Source organism: Labrus mixtus, chromosome 8 (genome assembly GCF_963584025.1).
Source record: "Labrus mixtus chromosome 8, fLabMix1.1, whole genome shotgun sequence".
NCBI lineage: Eukaryota > Metazoa > Chordata > Actinopteri > Labriformes > Labridae > Labrus > Labrus mixtus.
Window position 1 is genome coordinate 20,439,161 of NC_083619.1, and position 23,868 is coordinate 20,463,028.

The 23,868-nt window shown below is 38.3% G+C and overlaps 2 protein-coding genes across 3 annotated transcripts; one reads left to right on the forward strand and one right to left on the reverse strand.

Moving 5' to 3' along the window:
- The first annotated feature begins 3,023 nt into the window (after nucleotides 1-3,023).
- tcea1 (transcription elongation factor A (SII), 1) lies at nucleotides 3,024-9,724 on the forward strand. Of its 2 annotated transcripts, none has more exons than XM_061045014.1 (10): nucleotides 3,024-3,229; nucleotides 4,884-4,946; nucleotides 5,037-5,142; nucleotides 6,064-6,166; nucleotides 6,281-6,426; nucleotides 6,510-6,566; nucleotides 7,216-7,370; nucleotides 7,543-7,689; nucleotides 8,501-8,572; nucleotides 9,296-9,724. In XM_061045014.1, exons 1-10 carry the CDS (start codon nucleotides 3,155-3,157, stop codon nucleotides 9,302-9,304), a joined length of 933 nt encoding a protein of 310 aa, XP_060900997.1. In that variant the 5' UTR covers nucleotides 3,024-3,154; the 3' UTR covers nucleotides 9,305-9,724. The 2 variants fall into 2 exon arrangements, with proteins under 2 accessions (XP_060900997.1, XP_060900996.1); XM_061045013.1 differs by having other exon boundaries at nucleotides 3,026-3,229; nucleotides 6,278-6,426.
- Nucleotides 9,725-12,426: 2,702 nt separating this feature from the next.
- Nucleotides 12,427-23,449, reverse strand: rgs20 (regulator of G protein signaling 20). Its single transcript, XM_061045015.1, has 5 exons — nucleotides 23,087-23,449; nucleotides 15,597-15,763; nucleotides 14,514-14,588; nucleotides 14,176-14,410; nucleotides 12,427-13,719 (listed from the first exon to the last, which is right to left on the reverse strand). Exons 1-5 carry the CDS (start codon nucleotides 23,273-23,275, stop codon nucleotides 13,531-13,533), a joined length of 855 nt encoding a protein of 284 aa, XP_060900998.1. The 5' UTR covers nucleotides 23,276-23,449; the 3' UTR covers nucleotides 12,427-13,530.
- Between the last annotated feature and the right edge of the window lie 419 nt (nucleotides 23,450-23,868).

Sequence of the window (23,868 nt, forward strand, 5' to 3'; positions counted from 1 at the left end):
TATTTTGGGACGGGCAACATCCTGGCTAATTTGCTTAATCTTTGCTCACACTTAATCAGCATATCAAGGTAGGGTAACCAATGGAGGTAACACAAGAGGTGAACTGCAGCTGTCTGGAAATGTCTTTTTCAATCAGAATGGAATTCAACAACAAAATCAATGGCCATGTATTTTTTTACTTTTATTTTAATTGAAAGTATTACTTCTTAGCTATTGTATCTGAAAAGTTCAATTAAAATAAGAAAACTTATGAAACTCTTTATTATTTGTTCTAATTACTTTGCTGTACAATTTTGGACTTTTTATTTGCACTCAAAAAGACAAAGTTAGAAAGAAACTGACTGGGTAAATAAAATGAATGAATGGCTTAATGTGTACCAGAATAAATCAGTTTCCGAGAAGGGGACTGGAAAAGGTCATGAAGGTCATGTGTGGAAACTCCAGGTCGATGATATTTCCTATAACTGTGGTGAACGTATACCTATACATACACAGGTGGCTAGAACTGTTTCCAATTTGTAAGCAGCCTGCATAATCTGATTTGAGAAGTCTTGGCCTAATAAGGATTAGGTGAAAGATTTTGCGCACTTGCTGACAGCATCGGGCAGAAAAGGGTCTTAAGAGGGCACTTTTACCTCACAGCAGGTATTGGATATATGCCATTACATTTCAGAACAAACAGTGCATCACTATTTTACCTGTTTAACAACCGTTTAGATTTCATCAATGATAAATGTGACAATATATATCATATATATTTATCAATACTGCACCTTTGTTTCCAAACACTGTACATTTAAATGTTTATACCATGCAGTAATATTAAATGTTCTTCAGTGATTAATGATTTAATTGCATTACGGGGTGAAAGCTGTGTCACTGTACTCCGGCTATCAGAGAGAGAGCGAGAGAGAGAGAGAGAGAAAGAGAGAGTTCCAATTATTATTTGCCTCTTACTGTGTAAAAGCAGCTAATGCTTCCCACAAGCACGTGCAGTGTCCTGGAAGACTTAGACTAGGGGAGGGGGGGGGGGCTGTGCAGGTCAAACAAAGTCCAGTTTAAGGAGAATTCAGGCTACCTTGTGTTGAAAGTGTGGTCAAGCAAATAAAAAAAACGTATACTTTGGCCATTTGTTATTACAAACCTGTGGAGAAAAATATGTCTTTGATTTTTTTCTTGGACATCATGTAATAACAGTAATAATAATTTAAGTAGGGTGAAAACTGAAGAGAGGCATTCCATTTTTTGTTCAGGTAAATTATTAAAAAAATTTGCAGCCCTTGCCTTACTCTCTTAGTGGTAATGTCAGCACCTGATCTGTTTGGATTAGTAAGATCCAACTAAGCGAGTCAATCAGTCTGACACGAACAGTCAACAGTGTACCACAGTCATGGCTCAGATGCCTATACTGTTATTCAAGGGTCAAAGGCTTGCTCTGTGCAACAGCCAAAAATTCATCAAAAGCCATGAGTCCTAACAAGTTTTTCATCTCTTTTTGCTTACGCCCAGTAAATAAAATATTTTCCACTTCTGATCTGTCATCAGCCGTTGTCCGTAGTAGCTTGTAAACATGAGAGGTTTCCCTTCCTGTTTTATCTGCAAAACTTATTGTGGCCTTTGGTAGAAAATGAATCTGGTCATTATCAAAGAAAATATATGATTTCGTTTTTAGAAATGTTTGTTGAAGCAATGTTTTTTTCTGCTTAAATATCTGGTTAATATTTGTTGAATGTTTATTTTTGTTTTTCAGATGTATCTGCAAGCCCTTGTTTTACAACTGAACCTATAATATTTCTAAAACTTTAGTAATGCGATGTCCAATCACATTTATCCGTCAAAGTTTACATCCTACAATAGCATGTTTTAGGAAAGATCCAAAGAGATGGTAATATTTGTGTGTTTTTGTTTTACTTATTACTTATTACTGTAAATATTATTTGATCTATTTTACCTTATTTTATTTGATCTATTTTACCTTATTTTATTTGATCTATTTAATTTTACCTTATTTTATTTGATCTATTCAATTTTACCTTATTTTATTTGATCTATTTTACCTTATTTAATTTTATATATTTAATTTTACCTTATTTTATTTTATCTATTTAATTTTACCTTATTTTATTTTATCTATTTAATTTTACCTTATTTTATTTGATCTATTTTACCTTATTTAATTGTATCTGTTTAATTTTACTTTATTTTATTTTATCTATTTTACCTTATTTTATTTGATCTTATTTTACCTTATTTTATTTGATCTATTTTACCTTATTTTATTTAATCTATTTTACCTTATTTAATTTTATCTATTTAATTTTACTTTATTTTATTTGATCTATTTTACCTTATTTAATTTTATCTGTTTAATTGTACTTTATTTTATTTTATCTATTTTACCTTATTTTATTTGATCTTATTTTACCTTATTTTATTTGATCTATTTTACCTTATTTTATTTTATCTTATTTTACCTTATTTTGGTTGTATTGCACCGTGGGATGGAGACAAACGCAATTTCGATTCCACTGTATGTCTGGCATATTTTGAAATTGACAATAAAGTTGACTTTGACTTTAAAATAATTTAAAAGTTGAATCTAATATAAATGTGTTGCCATTACATTTTGCTGTCACTTTAACAATCAACGCACCATTGTAGGTCCAGATACATAGCATTTGAAACTTTGTCTGAATTTCTGCTGAACGTAAAAAAACACGAGTACACAAAGACAATTTGTAAACAGTCCTTGTGGACCCAAGAGGTGCTTAAGTTGCACTTTGGCGCTATCTAACGACATGTATTGATATGGCAAAATGCAGGCTCGCATAGGTAGCAGGACAGGTGTTTGTGCGGAACTATTGAAAATATGGATTTATATCTGTGCACTAAAAAAATGTTACTTTTATTCTGAGAAAAGTTGTACATTTTGCATACTCGCTCGCTATGATCTCTAAAACCGTCTCGATTATTTCACCTGAACGCATCATGCATCGATTCGTCAGGTCTGCTACACAGCGGAGTGAGCGGCCCCGGTCCGTCAAGTAGACGCCGCCGCTCTCTTTTCGGTGGCGTGGTGTTTGGGGTCTTTGTCGCGAATTTTTTTTCTCTCCTTTTTGGTCCTAATTAGCGGATTCCGTAGGGATCAGTCAACATGGGGAAAAAAGAGGAAGAGGAGATCATCAGAATTGCAAAGAAGATGGATAAAATGGCGCAGAAGAAGAATGGGGTGAGATGTGTTGAGAAGAATGAACGCTTACCTGCAGCTTGTTGATGTTTAGCTAATGTTGGCGCTAATGTGATGTCAATGTGGTCATCTGCGGATTCTGGCTTTATGAGAACATTCTCCTTTCAGTTATTGTCAGTGCAATATTGCCTCGTTGTGCCACTTCACCAGAGGATGTGTTAGACATTAGAATTGCACCATTAACTCCAACATTGGTCCCACGGCTTGCTGTTATACCTGTGGCTAACAGGCTAGCCTCAAACAGCTAGCCTCCATGTCAGCTGAAGTCCTGTGGATTGACAGTAGTTAGCCATGTAGCAGTGCACTGTTATTTTACTAGCCTTGTGTCTCACAACACATTTTCCTGCAGGATCCGGTCGTTTTAAGGTAACCGAAATTAATTTGCATGATAAATAAAGTCGGAGGTGAAACAATAGGAAAGTGAAACCTTGTTGTGGTGATGTACAAACCGGCTTAGCTTTGTTGTTGTTGCGTTAGCGAGCTAACAGTTAGCCTAGCCTCTGTAACTGTACCACAGGTAACTTTAATAACTTTACCACTTATTAAAGATGAATGTCAGGGACAGTTCAGCTACACTTTGGGATTTTACGGTGCTAGGCAACCGGGACAAATACCCTTTGTAAACCATCAGAACACGACGTAGTTTATTCATTGCTATGACCGAAAAACAGAAAACAGAGAGGCATTTAAATAGGATAGGATAAAACTTTATTGATCCTCAGAGGGGAAATTCTGGCGTTACAGCAGCACAGACAAGAAAGCTAAAAAAATACACATTAAACAGAATAGATAAGATAAATAAAAATAAAAACAGGGGGTATATACAGTAAAGATGAAGTTAACTGGGGGGAATTGAGACAGTATTTGCAGAGAATACAGCACCACACAGCTGAAAACACATGTTTTTATAGTGTTTACATTGAGAGTGGACTGAAAGTATACTCATTATCAATTGTCAGAAAGTTGTAGTGTCGTTTTCCTTTCATTGAAATGTGAATGTTTTAATCCTATTTCATTTATTGCACATGTTAAATTTGCTCCCAGTAATAATAATAATAAAAAAGGGATCTCCAGTTAATACAGTATGTTTTTTATTATTATTATTTAACCTTTATTTAACCAGGTAAAGATCAGGATCTCTTTCACAAGGGTGACCTGGCCAAGAGGTCAGCAGCACATGTCAAATGAAGTGACAGTACAGATTAACAACATAGTGTTTTCAATAAAAAAGAAAGTGTGGGAGCTGTGACACAACAATTTAAGATTTTAAAAACACAGGCACTGTTCAATGGTCTCACGCTGTCTGTCCCTCAAGACAGAACGGAAAGCTCCAAGTGGAACAAGTTCAGGTAGTTTTAGTTCAGCCTGTAGAGTATTCCATGCCGACGGGGGCAGCAAAGCTGAAAGCTCTTTTTCCTGATTCAGTCCTTACCCGAGGAACAGATAAGAACAAGTGTAGTACAAGAACGCAGGGCATAGCGACTGCTTGTTCTCCGTAATAAAGCACACAAATATTGCTTAAAGCTTCATTGGTCATGAATTTAGTGTCAACATAATATAAAGCAGTTTACTGTAGACAGCTACGGATATGTTCAATGGGATATTGATTAAGCTTTTTCTGAACTCACCTCTGCAGGCTGGTGCATTGGATCTGTTGAAGGAGCTGCGCAGTATCCCCATGACTCTCGAGCTGCTTCAGGTATGTTTTCTTATTTCTTTTTATTGTGTCACTGTTGAAACATGCAGTATTCAAAACTCTGATGGACCCTGACAAAACAACTCCCTACAGTCGACCAGAATTGGGATGTCCGTTAACGCAATCCGCAAGCAGAGCACAGACGATGAGGTGACATCCTTAGCCAAGTCCTTGATCAAGTCATGGAAGAAGCTTTTGGGTAAATATGAAATCCTTATTCTACATATTTGTGGGTATTTGTTCTGTTCTGTGTTATTTCTGTCATTGTATTTTTTTTGTTAGATGTTGTGATTATTGTCTGCCAGTCTGTGTGTTTATTTTTGTAATGGTGATTTTAATGTCATACTTATGGTAACACATTTACTCAGCTGTCAAAAATGTCCTGATGGAATTTCTTAAATCACTTGCAAACCTTTTTACAACACACTGGTGTGGGATGGTGATATGCTCAGCAGTGGTATTAGTGAAGGTTTGAGTGCAGACATTTACACTGAAATGCAGCAATATTAAAATCAAAGAGAAAAAAAAGGCGGTATATTATTTTGTAGTACAAGTGTAATGTCATGATAGTATTCTTGATGTCTCAAGTTCATACTCTGGCTCAACTGGTATTTTGTTTTTTTAGCTCATGAGTTGTGTTTGAGTTTCCTGTCATGCATGATGACTGACTAGTGATAAAACAAACAGACACACATTTTATTAATTTTTATTTTATTATTTAATATTGTATAAAGTAAAGCAATGCAGATCACTTCCTAAATGTTAAATATTTTGCAGCTAAATTCAATTTCAAGAAGTTCAAATGCAATTTAAACTTGTGCTTTTCTCACAAGTGGTTCAAATACCACAGTGTCTCTGTTTCCACTCTTACAAGTGCGCTCTGTTGTATATATTTCCCCTCTCAATGCCAATATTTCCTGTATTCTGTTATTATCTGCTCCTAACAGACACACAGACATTATAGACAGAAAATAAAATAAGCTAACATAAAGGAATGCTGAATTCTTCTTTTGATGTATCAAGCTAATTAAAATGTTACCTTGTACTTCTTTTAAGTGTGGGCCTTCTGTTGTCACTTTCGTATAATATTTGCTTGCTTGATTTGTCACTTGTACTCCAGATGAGCCTGGTGGTGGAGACAAATCCTCAGATGAAAAAAGAAAAGAGCAAACAACACCTGTTGTTTCTCCTTCGCAGGGAAGCCCAGAAGCAAAAGAGGAAAGGTAATTAGAAAAAAAATGTCTCATGATTTTCAGCAGTACTGGTGGTTAAAAACATTTTTTTGCCAATTTAAGATAGAAATAGGCCGTGTTTTTACTCTGATTTTCTCACAGCAGCTCCAGCAGTAACTCCAGCAGCAAGAGTGAGCACCCTGAAGTTACACCCAACACATTAATCAACACCTTTCCTCGTGCACCGGGCACCTCTGACTCTGTCAGGCTCAAGTGCAGAGAGATGCTGTCAAATGCTCTGCAATCTGGAGGTAATATTATTATGTGAGACTCGCACATTTTCCAAATGTCCTGTTATGTACAATTCTGACTTTGGTCTATTTTCTTTTCGCAGAGGATTATATTGCTATTGGTGCTGATTGTGACGAACTTGGAGCTCAGATCGAGGAATATATCCTGTACATTGTCCATTGTTTGTGACACTACATCACGCCTATTCAACTGGCGGCCCAGGGGCCAACTCCACCGATCATTTTCATTTACAATTTAGAAAAAAAAATACATTTATAAACGAGGGGAAACTTTTGAATTGTCATTGTTGCCACAGTAAAGTGTTAAAATAGCAGAGCTCTCCCATTTAATTGAACATCTTTGGTCCTGTGCTCGCAGCATATCACTTGTTGTTGGTGGGGAAAAAACATCTTCCGTGCACTGTACTGCTGTGGGGGACTGGCTTGTCTGGCCCCCGGGTCCTTAGCTTTCTGAAAATTTGGCCCCCTGAAAAACAGCATAGCCCTGAACTACATGATAGTTTTGGATGCCTGTGATATTATTGAGCACACCAGCTCTCTAATTATCTCCCATTTTTAAAAATATAAAGTTTATACAATAGAATGTGAAACAGAATCGCCTAAAACATTCTAGAGGCTGTAAATTGGTGTTCTTTGATACATAACAAGAAATAATTTCGGTAATTGTATGTTTTTATGAAATTTAAGTCTAAAATCAATTAAAGATAGCTTCTGCACTAACACATAGTAGTTACTTTCATAACGAGGCTTCAATAATATATCAAATTTAATTCCTTAACCTGACATCACGCATTTTCCAGGAGTTTAAGAACACAGACATGAAATACAAGAACCGCGTGCGGAGCCGAATCTCAAATCTGAAAGATATGAAGAACCCCAATTTAAGGAGGACTGTGCTGTGCGGCAGTGTAACTCCTGAGCGGATGGCGAAGATGACGGCAGAGGTTTGTTGGCTGTTGGTGGCTTAGGTTTGGCGCAGTCAGCCGAACAGTTACTCCATGACTTTTCTGACTCTCTGCAGCAGTTAGGTGTTAGTTAATCTTTACCTATGTGTTGGCATCATTTTGCTGAGTGTCTATGTTTTGCAGGAATTAACTGACAACCTTCTTTTTGTAGGAAATGGCCAGTGATGAGCTGAAAGAAATGAGAAAGAATTTGACCAAAGAGGCAGTCAGGGACCATCAAATGGCCACCACAGGAGGCACACAGACTGATCTATTCACCTGTGGCAAGTGCAAGGGCAAATGCTGCACATACACACAGGTACAGTCATTGTATGCTTCATATATTATCATATATATCGGAAGATGTTTCGGCTAATAGTAAAAGAATGTGCAAAGTAACAGGTTTGTTTATAATCAATACCATTCTTAAAAATAATTTACACCTGGGTGTCTTTCCTTTTTTTTATTTCCCTAAGTATGTTTGCTCATTAAAATGTCATTTATGTATGATATGTATGATTTAAGGCCCTTTCAGATAGGTTGCGGTGGGTGCTGCGCGCTGCTCTCAAACCCTTTCATGGTCTGTGTTGTGCGGCGCCACAGCGTATATGCGCCACATCAAGCTGAGCGCAGTGCAAGAATGTGCTTGCCGTCCATGCACACTGCCTGGTAGTTAAAACTTTTTCAACCTGGGCACAGCGCTCCATGACCACACACTTTGGGTGTACTAGTGTGTATAAAAACAGAAATGTGTGTTGTGCTTGCGAAGCAGTCGTTATAGCTCCTGGACGAGCTTAAATGTCCCCTCATCGTGCCCTGAGGATTTCATGAACCCACAACCTCTTCTTCTTTATTGCTCGCCTCCTCAGCAGAAGAAAGGCCAGGGTTGTCTTCTGAATTGTGCTCTGTACCCTACCCAGCTGTGAGCGCGGCACACACCTCATCCCTATGTGAAAGCCCCTTTACACGGGTTGGCTAAAATGACGGGGGTTATTGTAGTATTTGTGTGGTAAAGGAAGTAAATTGGTTGCAAATCTGTGATATGTTGAGTTTTCTGTGATTGGAGTGTTGACACTTGTTAAGCATGACTTTGTAAATAATAGTTTGTGCATGTTTTTGTCATTCGCCAGGTTCAAACTCGCAGCGCTGATGAGCCGATGACCACGTTTGTCTTCTGCAATGAATGCGGAAATAGATGGAAGGTATGTTTGATTTGCGTGGGATTCTATTTACTCAGTCCTGCTTTGACTTGCACAAGTCTGTGGGAGACGGTGTAGCCCCTCCCACTTTATCAAGACTTTGGCTTTTGTAATGCATCTTGAGCTGTTTACACACAACACATGACAATTCTTTTTAAAGATATTATTTGGACAATTTGAACCTGTTCCACTCTCCAGACAGGATGTTTCAACTAAATATGTCCCTGATACCAGATTATTGATTTTTTGATCTACAAATTAAAGTTAAATGGAATTATCAAATCGTCCATCAAAAGAAAATTCTCTTAACTTGTTCATGACACGAACCTAACAAATGTAAACCCTTTTCTGGTTCCAGTGTCTTAAATGTACAGATTCTTACTGTTTTATACTTTAAATGACGGTATTATTTAGTGTCTGGATTTAAAAAAGAAACGAGACGGATGCAGATAAAAAACTTGTGCTCTTTGACAACTTTTCAAAGGATAGATCAAGATAGATAAAATAGATATAAGTTACCAGATTGCCTTCACAAAAGGTTATTACGATGCTTTTATTACACATAACTAAAACCAGGCAATTTTATTCTAAACCTACCTTGATTTTGGAGATCATTTTTATTTCATGCAACTGCATAAATTGTTGTTTATTGTTCTAAAGAAATGTCCAATTTTGTTGATTTAAAAAAAACAAAATCCAGCTAATTTGTGTTTTTCTATGTTCCAGTTCTGCTGATTGGGCAGTCTCGTTCACGGCACTCTGACAAATAGCAAAATTCCTGGACCAGGTTACGTCTCACTGCAACAGATTGGAGCTTTGCATTGTGTGGTACATGGTGCACAACATGCCATACACAGACGCCACTGCGTTTACCGTTTGAATAAACATCCTGTTTATAGATTGAGCTCGTTGTCAGTTACCCCGACAACCTCCCCCCCCCCCCAAAAAATCTTTTACTATTGTTATTAGTTGTTTCTCACTGTCGGATATATGCGATCAGTCTTGTCTCATTCTCTTTTATCTGCATTTTTTTATATGTAGTTTTAACACTTTGGACAATGTTGTTTTGCTTTCCCCTCACAACATTGCATTGTTTATTTAATTTCCCAATAAAGTGTAATCCATTTGATTAAAAATAAGTGCTTTTTATTAGTATTTCGTCTCTTTTGCTTATGTGAACATTGTGCGTGCGTGCGTGTGTGTGTGTGCACATTTGTTGTTTGTGGAATATTCATCACATCAAAGGGAATGCTGATGAATGAATATTAGTCTGAGCAGGGACAGCATAATGTCATTGGCTGAACCAGGGTGGACACACATTTGTAGCCCCGTGCTCAAGGTTTTATTAATTGCCAGGTGCAACCACTTTGTGTTGACTAGTTGTTGTGCTGCTTTTCCTCACCGAAAAACTGAACCCAGAGCAGTTACAGAGCTCTGTCTAGTCATTGAGCATTGAAGGGAGGCTGTACAGCAGAACTTGAATAGATTAATAAATTACGCTTCTCTTGTCCTGCTGTCTGTGAAGTACCTCACTATTGTGTATATTCAACTAAAGGTTACTAATTTTGTACCTCTAAAGAAACCCAATCCAAAGTAATGAATCTGATGAGAAAAATTGCCTTTTTGGCATTTGCTTTTTCCCCACATCATTTTGGTATCTATAGGCAGTATGGGGGATGGGGTAATCAAAGTACAATTTCCTTTTTCATTTCATGATTTGGCCTGCACAGTGGTGCAGTGGTTAGCACTATTGCCTCACCAGCGAGGAGGTTCCTGGTTCCAATCCCTGTTGGACATGGCCTCTCTGTGTGGAGTTTGCAGGTGGCTGTGTGTCTCTATATGTCGAGCCCTGTGATTGACTGAAAAGTCCTGGGTGTACCCCGCCTCTCGCCCAATGGCAGCTAGGATCAGCTCCAGCTGCCCCCCACAACCGGTACACAAAGGCGGTAACGACAATGGATGGGATTTCCTTTTTTTTTTTTCTTACACCATTACTAATGTGGTGAATTTTGAAATATACACAGCAAATGTTCAAAATTACCGAAAGTATTCCGAGCACATAAGTTAATATATTGCTTTAAGAAGCTGAGCATGGATATTGGATCTTATTAAACCCTTCTCATGAACAACACAGATTAAAAAAAAGAAAAGAAAGTAAATTCATCTTTTCAGTTTTAATGGAAAGTCCCCAAACATTTACTGAAACCTGGATCACCCAAACCTGCATACAGCACCCTTATCTTCTTGATTCATCTGATAATGAGTTTCACATTTTCTAGGAGGTAAACCTGTTTTCAAATCTCAAACATTAAAGTAGGTAAGTTTAACTACCTTTTGTATTTAATAATCAAATCATGCAATAGTCAGTAAAATTATTGTGCTTTATTTGATCTCAATCAAAATGCCCACAAGTCATTTTCTCATAAAGAGAAGCAGAAAAGAAAACTAAACCATTTACTGTAAACATTCACATTATTTGTTTTTTAAAAATGTATTCTTCAGTAAACTCAGCGCAAAATAACACATTTCATATAGTAAACAGAAGAAGAAACAACATATATAGGCATTACTCCAAACCATTGGCTTAGATTGTGTTTTGAGGTTGATCTGCATGGTGTATCCAACAGCTCAAATTGCACATAATAAGTTGAAGTTAACTCTAAGACAAATACAAGTGCCATCGTGAAGCACAGGTTGGCAAGAAGTTCAGATCAACCAGCCCTATCCATTGATCTTTGTTTGCCCTCAGCAAATGAAGACATGTGTTGTCATCGCAGTCCATTATATTGTTTGGTAGCACTCACAAAAATGGACTGATTTACTCACGACTAAGGAATTAAGACGAAACACATGCGATAATTTGGCCAAAGAGAGGGACGATATCCTGGTATACTGACCGGGTGCTCCAGTAACCACCATCCAGTTACCACAGCAAAAGTCTGAAAACAACTGTTGCCCATGAGAAAGATGTCATAAAATTGAATGTCAAGGCACTTCCCCATGTGAGGATCTTGTCTTTGAGCGACATATTTGTGAGGCAACAAAGTAATTCAACTAAAACTATTTCAGAATACATCAAAGTATTCAAAACTTGGCAACTCCAATTTTTTGTCAACAGAAATGCCCTTGTAAAGAACATGAACACAGTTTACATGGTAGCTTTGGTGTTGCTGCTAACCTGGCCTGACCACACTATGGTTTTAAAAATTAAAAGTCAAATGCATACAAAAAAAAAAGACATCACAAAAAATGGGTGGCATTTTATCTCAACTGTCTGCGATTTCCAAGAAGTTTCATGCGAAGTACTGTGTTTTTAAGTAAGCTAGGTATTATTGGTCAAATAGTGACTTCAAGTGAATTAACTAAATAATTCTCGGCTTAACATGAAAAATAATTCAGTTAGCGTTAGACAAGAAGACAAGTTGTTATAGTGGAGAGTTAGTTAGTTGACATTTTAGTTGTTGCACTTAGCTTTAGTTCAACTAACAATTTGAAAAGACTCTCAATGTACAAATTATATGAAGCTACAGCCGGACGTTTGTTAGCTTAGCCTAGCTTATCGAGATACACTAGCTTGTCTATGTCACAAACACATTTCTGAAACCTGCACTTCTAAAGGGGTAACACGTATCTCATGGGTGTAGTCTATACAAAGTACAACATCTTTAAACAGCTGTTGGAGGGTTAGCGATCAGGCAAATATTTATCAGCCGGTAACAGAAACGACCTTGGGTAGGCTGCTTCGCCGATTTTGAAAAGTCAAGCTAGCTGTTCCAGTGTTTCTGCTAGGAAAACAGATATGAGAGAGGCAAAAAAATATTTTTGTCTAAATCTCCACGAGCAAGGAATTAAGCATATTTACGTACTACACATTTAATGTTCAATTTATTTAAACAACTGCCAAACAGGCTTATCAGGACTTCCATGAATTTAGGAAATTACAGACATAAAGTAAAGTGTTACCCAATTACTCTATATTTCTCTACACAGTGACCTTGCAGTATAGTTTACCCCATTTATAAATAAATATAGTTTGTTCTTGTTTTATTTCCGTATTGGCAATAGATCAATAAGCAATAAATACATTTTCTGGTAAATAAAATTATTTCCGTTCATATATCACAATGGTAAAAATATATTAGTCCCATACTCATGAGGTGTGAAGTGAGTGACACAAATCCTCTGTGGTTAAGATTAAGTAAAGACAGTTTGAATATCCTGTCATCATTGAGTTCAGGTTTTTAAAAGAAAAAGAAAACTCAACTTAACAAAAGCTATCTTCCCTTTTCCGTTACTTCACTTGTAACCACACCTACAGCTGTTTCAATCTCACACATTTTCTACATGAACTGGAGTTGCCAAGTCACTGTCACAGGTACCAAAGTGTGAGGTTAGGTAACAAAACAAAGGGGAAACCAAGGTAAAATCATACAGTACCCCACAAAGCTGCCTGCAAGTACAGCTAACATGTAGCCTTTGACTTGAGCTTTGATTTTCATACGCAGTATATAGAACCAGGCGTCTATACATAAAATAACCCACAATTCCATTTTCACTATTTACAAACTCATAAATATATAGTCTACAGTAGGAATACTTTCCCCCCCAAACAATCATACAAAAAAACAACGGACCATAAAAAACTCAACACAAATAAAATAGATTATTTCTATCAAAAGAAAGAAAAAGATGTAATCATATTCCTTTGGAGTGTTTCGCTATGTTGATCTGTAGCAGTACTTGTGATGTCGAGCCCTCGGGAGATTTTGAGACCTGAGTGTCTTCGGTCAGGTGCAGATCACAATAGCGCTGATATCCCTGGGAGGGGCCAGGCCCGAGGCCCGGTTAATGTAATCCTACACTGAACATACAAAGAAAAATGTTTAAAAAATGGTTAAGGAAAGAGGCTGTTTGAGCGGAGGGGGATAAAGAGAGTTGAAAGAGCACAGGTCATCACCACCCTAAGATTCAGGAGACTGCTCTGATAGAGTGTTGAGCAGGTTTTTGTAGGCTGGGGAGTTCATGTAGCGGGGATACGAGTCTCTTTGCATTAGTGTGTAAATCTGGAGCTGGGCTTCGTCGAACGTGTGCAAGTTGGGCTCCTGCATGTTCCTGTTGATCGTCTCTCGCACACGGGAGTCGAGGCTTACCTGGCAGTCAAGAAGAGAAGATAATAAGCAAGTATAGCCTTTCTTCTTAAGGACTACTATGACATTGTACTACAGTAATTTTCTTATTTTTACAGGATGGATGATGATATAAACCATTAGCATTCTGTGACTGTCTGTGATATGGCAAATTGTTGTCCAGAAGCAGAGTGGGCAGACTAAGAAAACCAGATTCAACATGACATGGCTCTTTTTTCATAGTCATTGTTCTATGCTAAGCTTACTTTCTGCAATCTGAAGATTCATTTCTACCATTAAGACATGATATTAGTATTAAACGTATCTACCTTTTCTGAGTAAAATAATTCATATGAGCCTTTCCCACACAGTTAAACTTATCCTTTAATTTCAGGGAAAATTAGATAAAGATTTTCAGATATAAAGTGTAACACTTCACACATTTTAGTATAACAGTATTTAAAAAAAAAGCCTTCAGACCTCTTTAGGCGAGAGAATGGAGATATAGTCCTCATAGATGACCCGAGCCTTCTCCTCTACCACACTCTTATTAGCCTCGTTGCTGAACTCCTCACAGGCTAACCAGAAGAGCATGTTCTCCTCGCTGAACTCAGTCCGAAGAAACAGTCGGAAGGAGTTCCTTCCCGCCGGGCAACACATCAGCTTGTCAAATGACTGCCCCCATGAGCGCACCTCCTCCAGCGTCGGCTTAGGACTAGCAGGGAGCATGGACAACATGGAAGTGAGTTATTTCAATATTGTATTTACAAAAATATGATTGGTAGCCTGGTATTTCTGTGGAAGAAAAATGTATGTACCAGTCTTCACAGTCAGCGGTCCCCTCTTTAACGTCATAAGAAGCCTTTCGGTTCCTATCATCCTGGTCTTCATTCCTTAAGGTGACGTTGAAACAAAGCATTTCAGAATCAAACATATTGTGAACTGCACATGATAATTTTACTTCTTCTTGATGTCACATCTCATTATATCATTTATATTAGTATAACGTAAATATTGCATACAAAAAATTATTTCCGTGGTAATACACAAGTGTAAGCAGACTGTAAAGTATATACTCTCAATATATCCACGTTAAACCATCTAACTGTAATGTGTTCACGCAGTCTTGTTCATGCTATGCCACACACTGTCGCCTGTAGCGCTGAAATGATTTATCAATTCATTCACGATCAGATGGCCAGATGGAAAATTGCAGTCATTTTCCGTTGATAAAAGCTCACGTTTTGCTGGCTCCAAACTCTTAAAATATCTGTTTCTGCTGCCTTCTCACCTTTAAATGACTAAACTGTTGTTACTCAGTAATACAAAGTTCATAAATACTTTGTACTGCTCAAGATTATAGATAAGGTTATAGCTTAATTTTTTAAAATCCAAAATCATGATGTCCTTAACAACATAAGGTTAATGGTCATGTTTGCCAGAACGAAGACTTCCAGCAATAAAATGTAATTCTTCATCTAGCATCACAAAATCTTTATGGAAAACTTGGGATGCCCTTAGTAAAGATTTTTTTTTTTTTTTTTTTTTTTACATGCAGTCGTTTGACCAGCACTTGGGCTCTTGTAAAAGCTATATATTCAAGATTTTTAGTATTTTTTGACTGTTTGTATTGTAGGGTGTCTTAAAAAACAAAAATATAGATTACATCCTCATGAAGCAAGAGCTGACATTTCTCAGAAGATGAATTACTTATATTTACGCGTTTTTTTTACATCCTAATGAGGTTGCTACAGGTCCATATACCACATAAGAAAACATAGAGAACACAACACAGCCTGCTGCTGAGACACTGTAGGTCAGGCTGTGTTGTCCTGTGTGCAGTAATGTCGACCATGCTGGGCCACAACAAGCCACTTCTCAGGTAGGGCGGGGAGACCTACCAGGAACAGCTACAGCAGCAGCACCAGCAGAAGCAACATGCATTTGAGCCCCGTGGATTGGCCTGGCCCGGCTGGCCCTGCTGGGCCGGTGCAGTTCCCCCCGCTGCAGACTCCTGCTGCACCGACATCTGCCTCTTTCGCATCTCCATCCGCTCTGATCCCATGGGCTGCAGATAGAGGAAAGAGAAGAGGACCCGAGGTTAGTGTCAAGATGTCAGGAATAGCAGCTAGCTGAGATTTTTTTTCAAAGCGTTTCACTGATCTTGATACATTTAATGACATTAACGGGTATACTGTAAAGACACCATCGTCCAGTGTGACATCTTGACAAGTACATCTGTTTTATGACCAGCACTTTGATCACCGTCACCATCTTAACTTTTAATTGATTAAATAAATCTTAATTCAATTTCCCTCCCACCAGTTGCAGTATGTATTTGCAATGTGTGCGGGAGCTCTCTGGTTACAGCATGTGCTGGCATGCTCAGCAGTAACACTGTAAAGGAATGCTGTTTGTTATATTCAGCGTTAAAGTGTTGGAAAATAATTTTCAGACTTTTTTTTTTTTTTGCACCAATTTATGCACCCTCCAAGTGGATTTCAGCACTTCTAATTTAAACATGCTGCATGTTCCTTCAAACGCTCCAAACTGCATGTGTGAAAGGGACAGATGGTTGGCCATTAGTTCAATGCACATTATTTAAAAAACTGTAATATCCCATTTGTGGAAAATCTGAGTCTGATCATAGAGAATTTTAGGATATGCTGTGCTCACTGATACCAACTGTCCAAAAGCAGTACATTAAATGCAAATAACATACATTTTCTTTTTAGGTCTTTACCTCTTGAAGTGTCACTTTAAGAAGCACTTTTTGGCTACATTTGTGTTCACATCATGACTATAGTTCCTTGGCATATTCAACAGAATTGCCATTAAGATTTATAGGCCTGTATGGACTACAAACAGGCACTACTCACAGAATGACTTGTCTGATTTTAACAAATGTGTCATCACCGGGTCAGACACTGACAAATCCTGTAAGATCATTTATGTAACAAACTGTCATTCCAAACACACGGCATCATTCGGCTACTATACGAGACTAAAAAATGTCAGGAGATTTGGTACATGGGAGGGGGGGCCAAAGGCGCAGCTTGCAAATCTATAACCGCAGCATCGCTCTATCACAGCCTTTCAGTGAATAAAATATAATTTGGTCATTTCTAAAATGGATCCGCGCGCGTTTTTTTTCCCACACAAATTCGGTGTTGCAGATCTCGTGCGTCTTGCCAAATGGCATATTTTACGCGTTAGGTGTCGGGTGCTTCAAAGCTGACACAATTGCAGTATACGCTATATGGCTTGACTCAACAGCTATAGACGATGAAATGGGGGTGGGGGTGGTCGCGTCCATTCAAAAGAGAAACCATGATAACACTAAATAAAACCATCGTTTTTCTACAATCGCACTGTTGCACAAAATGTGATCGACACATGGGATTAAATGGCTCCTGAGCGATTTAACGTCAGAAAGCATTGCATTAGCAGCTCGCACATCACATCAATGGAAAGTGCCACCATGAAGAACCGCAAGAGCTTCATCGCCCTGGACAACCAACGAAAAGACACTGCCTATATCTGTTAAAAGCCCACTGTACAGCACAGATAGTGACATGCCATTTAAAAAATGCCTGGAAACGGCGTCAAACGCTCCGATCAACAAATGTCCGTGCAATGATACATCTGTTTGCTACCAGTACTTACAATTTCACCATGTATGCACGGCGAGAAGAGGTAATTCTTTGCCTTGATTACATCCGATGGCACATAAGGCTTTTTCCCCCCCGACCGGCTGCTTCAAGTCAGTACGCATGCGTCTTCTCCCTCTACTCGTAGTAGCCCAGTGATGAGCGTAAAGTCCGGCAGACAGGACGGCGCAGGTTGACAGTGCAGGTCCTTACCCTGCCTAAGTATATGTGAGACTCCTGAAACTGGATGTTCAAGCCACAAAGGCTGCGTGATGTCAGAATAAAATTACGAAAATTGTAAAATGAAGCGTAAACATGAATAAAGTAATTTAATTTTTTTTAAATCATTAATTACATGACATTTCAGGTGACATTCAGAAAGATAAACCCCCAAAACGCCATGATTTCTTTTTTGGTGCATGTCCCAGTAAGACTTTGAATACAGTCGCTGTCTATGGTGCTGAACAGCCAGAAGCTGATGTAGTGCTGCGGGGGGGGGGGGGGGGGGGGGGGGGGGTTTAGCTAAACCTTACTGTAGGATAGCATGACTTTCACTAGTAGTGTTGTGTCATATATAAAGTTTAGTCTTACATTTCTACTCTGATATAAGTACTTTCACATTCAGCAGCTCCAAACTGTTTTCCATCCCGTGAGCTCTGAGTGAGATTTAATCTGCTTGTCACATACACTATCCTCCTTGCATGCATGCGTCCATCCTGTCTAAAAATTCTCCCAGAGTTGTGCATATGAAACTGTCATTGCATATGCAAACATAGACACCGTTTTTTTTATCCTGATTCTGTTAAATCTATGCTTTTTTTAAATATTTTTTTAACCTGAGTCTGCTCAGAGATGGCAGATACAGTTTTATATGTGCTATGTCACATCATTAAATCTTTTCTTTAATGATCAAAAAATGGTCATCTCTAATGTCCCTGCTAAATCAAACATAAATGCTAATATCAAAGATAACGTTCAGTGGGTTAATCAATGGATTACTTTCACAATAAATGAACCAATCTTTTAGCTAATTAAATTAAATAAATCTAAAATAATGCTCATCCTTTTTCCCAAAGCAAAGTTTCAAGTCGAACCAACACTCAATACTAAAGGTTTTTTTCATTTATTATTGTATGAAAAATAAATTATTGACAAATGTAAAGCAGTAAATCCTTACATTAAGGAAGCAAGAACCAGCCATTGTTTTATATTCTTTTGGTGATAAGACTACTGAAACATGTTTTTTTAAAAGTAGAATTTCAGAAATAAAATCATTCACTGCAGCTCTAAATTAAAAAAAAAAAATCATATCATTAGCTTTGTACCGCCCTTCTTACTCATAAAGTACATATAAGAAAACTGTGTGAAGTGATCATTTGGTTTCCTCTCTTACAAAGATAATTTGGAGACTCCTATGTGCCATTTGATATAAAGTAAAAGCCTGTAACCACATTGATATGGATGACAACACTGCCATCTAAAGGTAGCCACAGCTCCATACCAGCATGATCTAATACATGCACAGGAACGTAAAGCACTAACACACAGAGCCCCAGTGTTCAGGTGCATTACTTAAATGGCTATGTTTACCAGATATGATCTTCATAATATGATCCTTAATATTTTGATATGCTCATATGGGTGTTATACTTTGCCGGTATGATAATTATTTATAACAGAATCATTGCAGAAGTAGTGGGATGTACATTCTCATGCCTATCTTCAATGCAATCTACAGTAAGCCTTTATAGCACTTTGCTTTCACTGCATTTCTTGCTTGATGCAAACACCAGATGGCGCTCTGCCTGTTCTGCAGATGTCTAGTACAATATTCTGCACTTTTTCTAATTATCCACACATATGTGCATGTTCATATTACATTGCTAGTCAAGATGCTTTCTGAAGCTGGGGAAATTCATGTCACAAGTTACAACCTGTTAAAAGAACAGTGCTGCAAATTATGGACACCTGACACACAAAACTGAGGGGATAACAGTTCCTATCGTGTCCGCACAGACATTCTACTTTTCTATGATACTGCTTTCTGAATCACTTATGGATGGGGCATTCATCTGTGCTCTTCTATTGTCAAAAAAAGGAGAAAGAAAGTGATTTCTGCTGTGTCCAGATGAATTGCTTTCTGATTCTGACCGTGCTGAATTGGGGGTTTGCCTCGAGCTTACGCACATCTTTAACCCCCCCGAGATGCAATCATGTGACTTTTCTTCACAACACTTCATTTAACACCTTCCCTTGTGTTCATGTTATGTAACACACAACCCACAAATAGCCACGTGAGATTGATATAAACACACGCAAGCAAGAAAGCAGCAAATGATACTCGCCACTGTTGTGATTTGATGAAATGACACTCCGAGACTTTTCCCACTTGAAGGGCACAAAGCCAAGTGGAGGAGGAAGTTTGAACCCACAAGGTCACACTGAAGAGGAGGAGGCAACAGAGCTGGGTGACAGGATGAATAAAGTCTTTTCAATGTGTGATTAAGGGGATTGAACGCATTGTGAAGCTCTGAGGAAGATTGAATTAACTGTAGATTCAATCACAGGAGCTCAACATGCTGATAGTCGCAGGTGTGTTATCGTCTTAACACCTACACAGATCACGCACGGCTTCCGCAAGCTTTTTGGTAGGGGAAGATGAAAAGTTCAGTCACAGAAACAAAGACATAAACCATATTCCTTCTGTGTGATTGGACTCTGCTGTAATTATTGTTCATGTAATTAATCTATCTCTGTTTCCCTCCGGTGTGCTAATCAGGTTGCTCTTCGTACTGACATGCTCAGTTTAATTAAACACAATCAGCGTAGTTATAGTAACCAAGTAACACACTCACAGATTGCTTTTTTTTCTTTAACATCAACTTGACTACGACTGAAGGGGGTAAGTCTCCATACAAACTTAGAATTTGAATTGTCCCCAGTAGAGGTAAATACTGTACATTTCTGTTCAGCTGATCTGTCTAGTGTGGGATCTTAATTTTCTAGCTTTGCACACACAGTATGTTGATGTTTGCTTGCAGTTTTATCTGTCCTTTTTCTTCTATAGCACCACAGTTTATTAGAAATGTTGTGGGAAGTGTTTTTTATTTGATGGAACATTTATTTCTATAAAGCCACACACACAAAACAATTACAGATGACAACACCAAACATCGACAACAAAATGCCTTCACTGATCTCTGGTCCTTATTTTAGATTCATATTACGAGCATTACTCAAATTAATTATATGGATATGTAGATAATAGAGTAGAAAATCATTTCTATAAATGTAAATGTTTAATTCATTTTTTTCTTTTTTATACATTGAATGTAAAATGTACAAAAACTTTTACATTTGAAGGTTGAACTGAACATTTACATTTTGTACCTTGAATGCATGTATGCAAATGTTCAAGGCCGGGTTTTAAAAGGAGTGCAGGTGGTAGTTTGCATCATCCTGACAGATAAATAATGTGACATAGCTTTTAATGTGTTGTTATTTTTACAATATCCATTTCCCTTTTTACCTTCTGAGAAACTCACTGAACCCTCCAAACTGCTCCCGGGTCACTGAACCTGAACTCGCTATCACGTCAAATCATATATTTGTGCAATCTTTCAATTAGATGAACAACCTGAAAATAGCGTTCCCTTTTTGAAAATGTGCTTCCAAAGCTATCAATGGTAATGAGGTAGAAGAGGACCGTATGTCTCTCTGCTCGGCTGACAATAGCTTTGAAAATAAAGGTCAAGAGGCATGAAACAGTGATGTTATTGAAGTCAAAGTAATAGAACTCAAATAACAAAAGGCAAATTTTTTTACAGCTTAAAGGGAACACCATACATTTCACACATCAGAATACGATTGCCAGTCTTTAGAAATACTGCTTATGTTTAAGTCGAATGGAGTCTTTTGTAGCCTTTTAAAGGGGGATGTACAAGGTCTGAACAGTGGCCTCAAGTGATGTAACATGAGTCATCATCCGATGTTGCTAAACAATAAAAGTTTGACAGAAAATACAAAGTTGTGGATTTAAAGAGAGTTAGCGTAGACCTCTCTAACTCCCAATCTCATCTTGAAGCTGAGTGGTGCTACATTAGCCGCCGCTAGCATTGTCTAATCTTAGATCAAATACTTTGGGTTATTTTGTGGCAAATATTTAGGGGCCGCTGTGGCTCAGTTGGTTGAGTCGGTCGTCTCTCAAGGGAAGGTTGGAGGCTCGATCCCCAGCCCCTTCAGCCACACACCTGACGTGTTCTTGGGCAAGACATTTAATCCCATGTTACTCCTGCTGCTTTGTCAGTGGCATATGAATGGGATTAGTTACTTCTTCTTTTAATCAATCTTTTTTTAAGGGTTATTTTTGGCCTTTTTTCATACCTTTTATTTGGATAAGACCATGGATAGAGTCAGAAATCAGGGCGAGAGAGTGGGGAATCACCAGCGGCCCTAAGGGATGAGTTACTTCTGATGGTCACTTTGCATAGCAGCCTCTGTCATCAGTGTGTGAATGGATGTAAATGGGTAGGTGTGACCTTCGGGGTGAAAGCGCTTTGAGAAGTCTGGAGACTAGAAAAGCGCCATACAAGCTCAAGTCCATCTACCATTTATTTAGCACCAGGTTTGGAAAAGGATATTTGGAATTGAAATGTTTTCACTTTCCATCATGAGTACTTACAAGGCTGCTGATCTACAATGCTAAATAGGTGGAGTAGTATTTAAATGTCATGTATGGCAGTCTTTCAGCCCAGTTAGGGTCAGGATTCTTTTGTTTACTCCATTTCTATTTAGTCATAGTGTGAATGCAGCAGATAGCAACACATTGGTGTACAAAATGCGTGGATGACCTTGCCTGACTCCTCTGTCCTGACACTAATTTCTAGGAGCAGCTTCTGTGTCCTCATGGCTCTCTTACAGTCTCTTCTTCTGCTGTAAATAGGTACATAGTTCTCCTTACTACAGACAGCTACTGGAAATCTTTATTTATCCATTTACGAAGAACCCTTTCCGCAGCCAAACTCCGAGCAAAATCCTACACTATTTTTAGAAACAACTGAGAGTATTCACAGCTCCTTGATCATTTCTTTCCCGTTCAGTTTTACATTAGGATGTTAATCATGTATCATAACTGTCCTTGTGAGTGACTGCAAAACTGTGCTAAGATTTGCAATTACTGGCATCGCACCATTTAAAGATAAAACAACTTCTCGTAATCTTCTTAAGCCTCATTCAGACAGGAATTACTTCCCTAAATAGATGTTTGACTAGAAGTAAGAAGAGCTGCCACTTTGACAAGAGCAATCTAGTTGTAATTACAACAAACAAAAACAACAGTATGATGGATTACTCATTAGAAGCTCATGATTTACGATGTATAACAAATAAGGAAGGACTCAAAGAGATATGTTGAGATATATGCTGCAATGCACCTCACAAGGTTATTAAGGCTCTTTAATTTAGATATCTTAAACTACTAAAGTGTTATTTTTCTTAATTTGTGGATGCTTTTTAGTGCAACAACAATCAAAGTGTTAAACACAGTACACAAAGTTTCTGAACTGAATACAATGGGCACTACAAAGTAAAGTTTTACATTCATTTACCTCGGGGTTTGGCAACAATTGTCTGTATTTGCTTCATTTGTACGACCTCTGAAGTTAGAATTTGTGGTACAGTTGAAAAGTGGGCGTTGTCGGAGTATTATTGCTAACTGGAAAATAATGGTAATATAGCCGTACCTCAATGCACACCATCTCCTGCTCCTCTTGGACCGGGTCATTGTAGTTCACCCTGTACCCCACACCGTGTCGGCAAGCCCTGGCTAGACCCCGTATCCGCTGCCACATCAGGGTCCTGGTGCGTCTGATCCCCAGCAGAGGAGACGTGGGCCTGACCTCCCACTGCCTCAGCGCTCTAACACATGGCATGCTCCGGCCATCAGCCCTCACCTGCCACGTGAGGCTCAAGTCTCTTTAAGATCATAAGAAAACCACACTTTGTGCTCCTTTCCTCTATGTGTTCCCGGCGTCTCTTCTGAAGCACATCGTGGCCAAGATATATGGAGCAATAAAAGCATCAGTGACCCTGGCGAAGAGAAGAGTGTTTACAAAGGAGAGGGCAGAAGGGGATTAGGACAATGTTCCCACTGGATGAAATCCTGATTCCTCTGTGCTTTACTGCGTCTCACCAGCTTAGGCCAGATTAAGCCAGGAGGTCTTAGTGTCGGAGTGAGATGGACGAAAAGGAAGACTAGCGTTAGACGTAGATTCATTTGTGATTATTGTGACTCCTTGATGAATTCCCATGTAATACAAAGGATTAAAACACATTGTTAAGTGGGCTTTGGAGAGGAAACATATGGTCACAATGTAAATGCAGCACCATTAGTAAAGATGTGCTGCCAGTCTGGGCTTCTGACATGTTGCAGGGTCAGGATAAACTCTTTTCAAATCTCAGTGTTAACAATCAACCAACTTCATCTCTCTGTCATCCTTACAAAGCTCTAATGATACACCATCAA

Excerpts from the sequence above, each read along its gene's own strand:
- rgs20 (XM_061045015.1), bottom strand. The coding sequence starts at position 23,275 with ATGCCATGTGTTAGAGCGCTGAGGCAGTGGGAGGTCAGGCCCACGTCT. Across the intron at positions 15,764-23,086 it reads AGGAGATGGTGTGCATTGAG|CCCATGGGATCAGAGCGGAT; the intron begins GTACGGCTATAT and ends CTCTATCTGCAG. Across the intron at positions 14,589-15,596 it reads TGCTGCTGTAGCTGTTCCTG|GAATGAAGACCAGGATGATA; the intron begins GTAGGTCTCCCC and ends CGTCACCTTAAG.
- tcea1 (XM_061045013.1), top strand. The coding sequence starts at position 3,155 with ATGGGGAAAAAAGAGGAAGAGGAGATCATCAGAATTGCAAAGAAGATG. Across the intron at positions 6,167-6,277 it reads CCAGAAGCAAAAGAGGAAAG|CAGCTCCAGCAGTAACTCCA; the intron begins GTAATTAGAAAA and ends ATTTTCTCACAG. Across the intron at positions 6,567-7,215 it reads TGGAGCTCAGATCGAGGAAT|GCATTTTCCAGGAGTTTAAG; the intron begins ATATCCTGTACA and ends ACCTGACATCAC.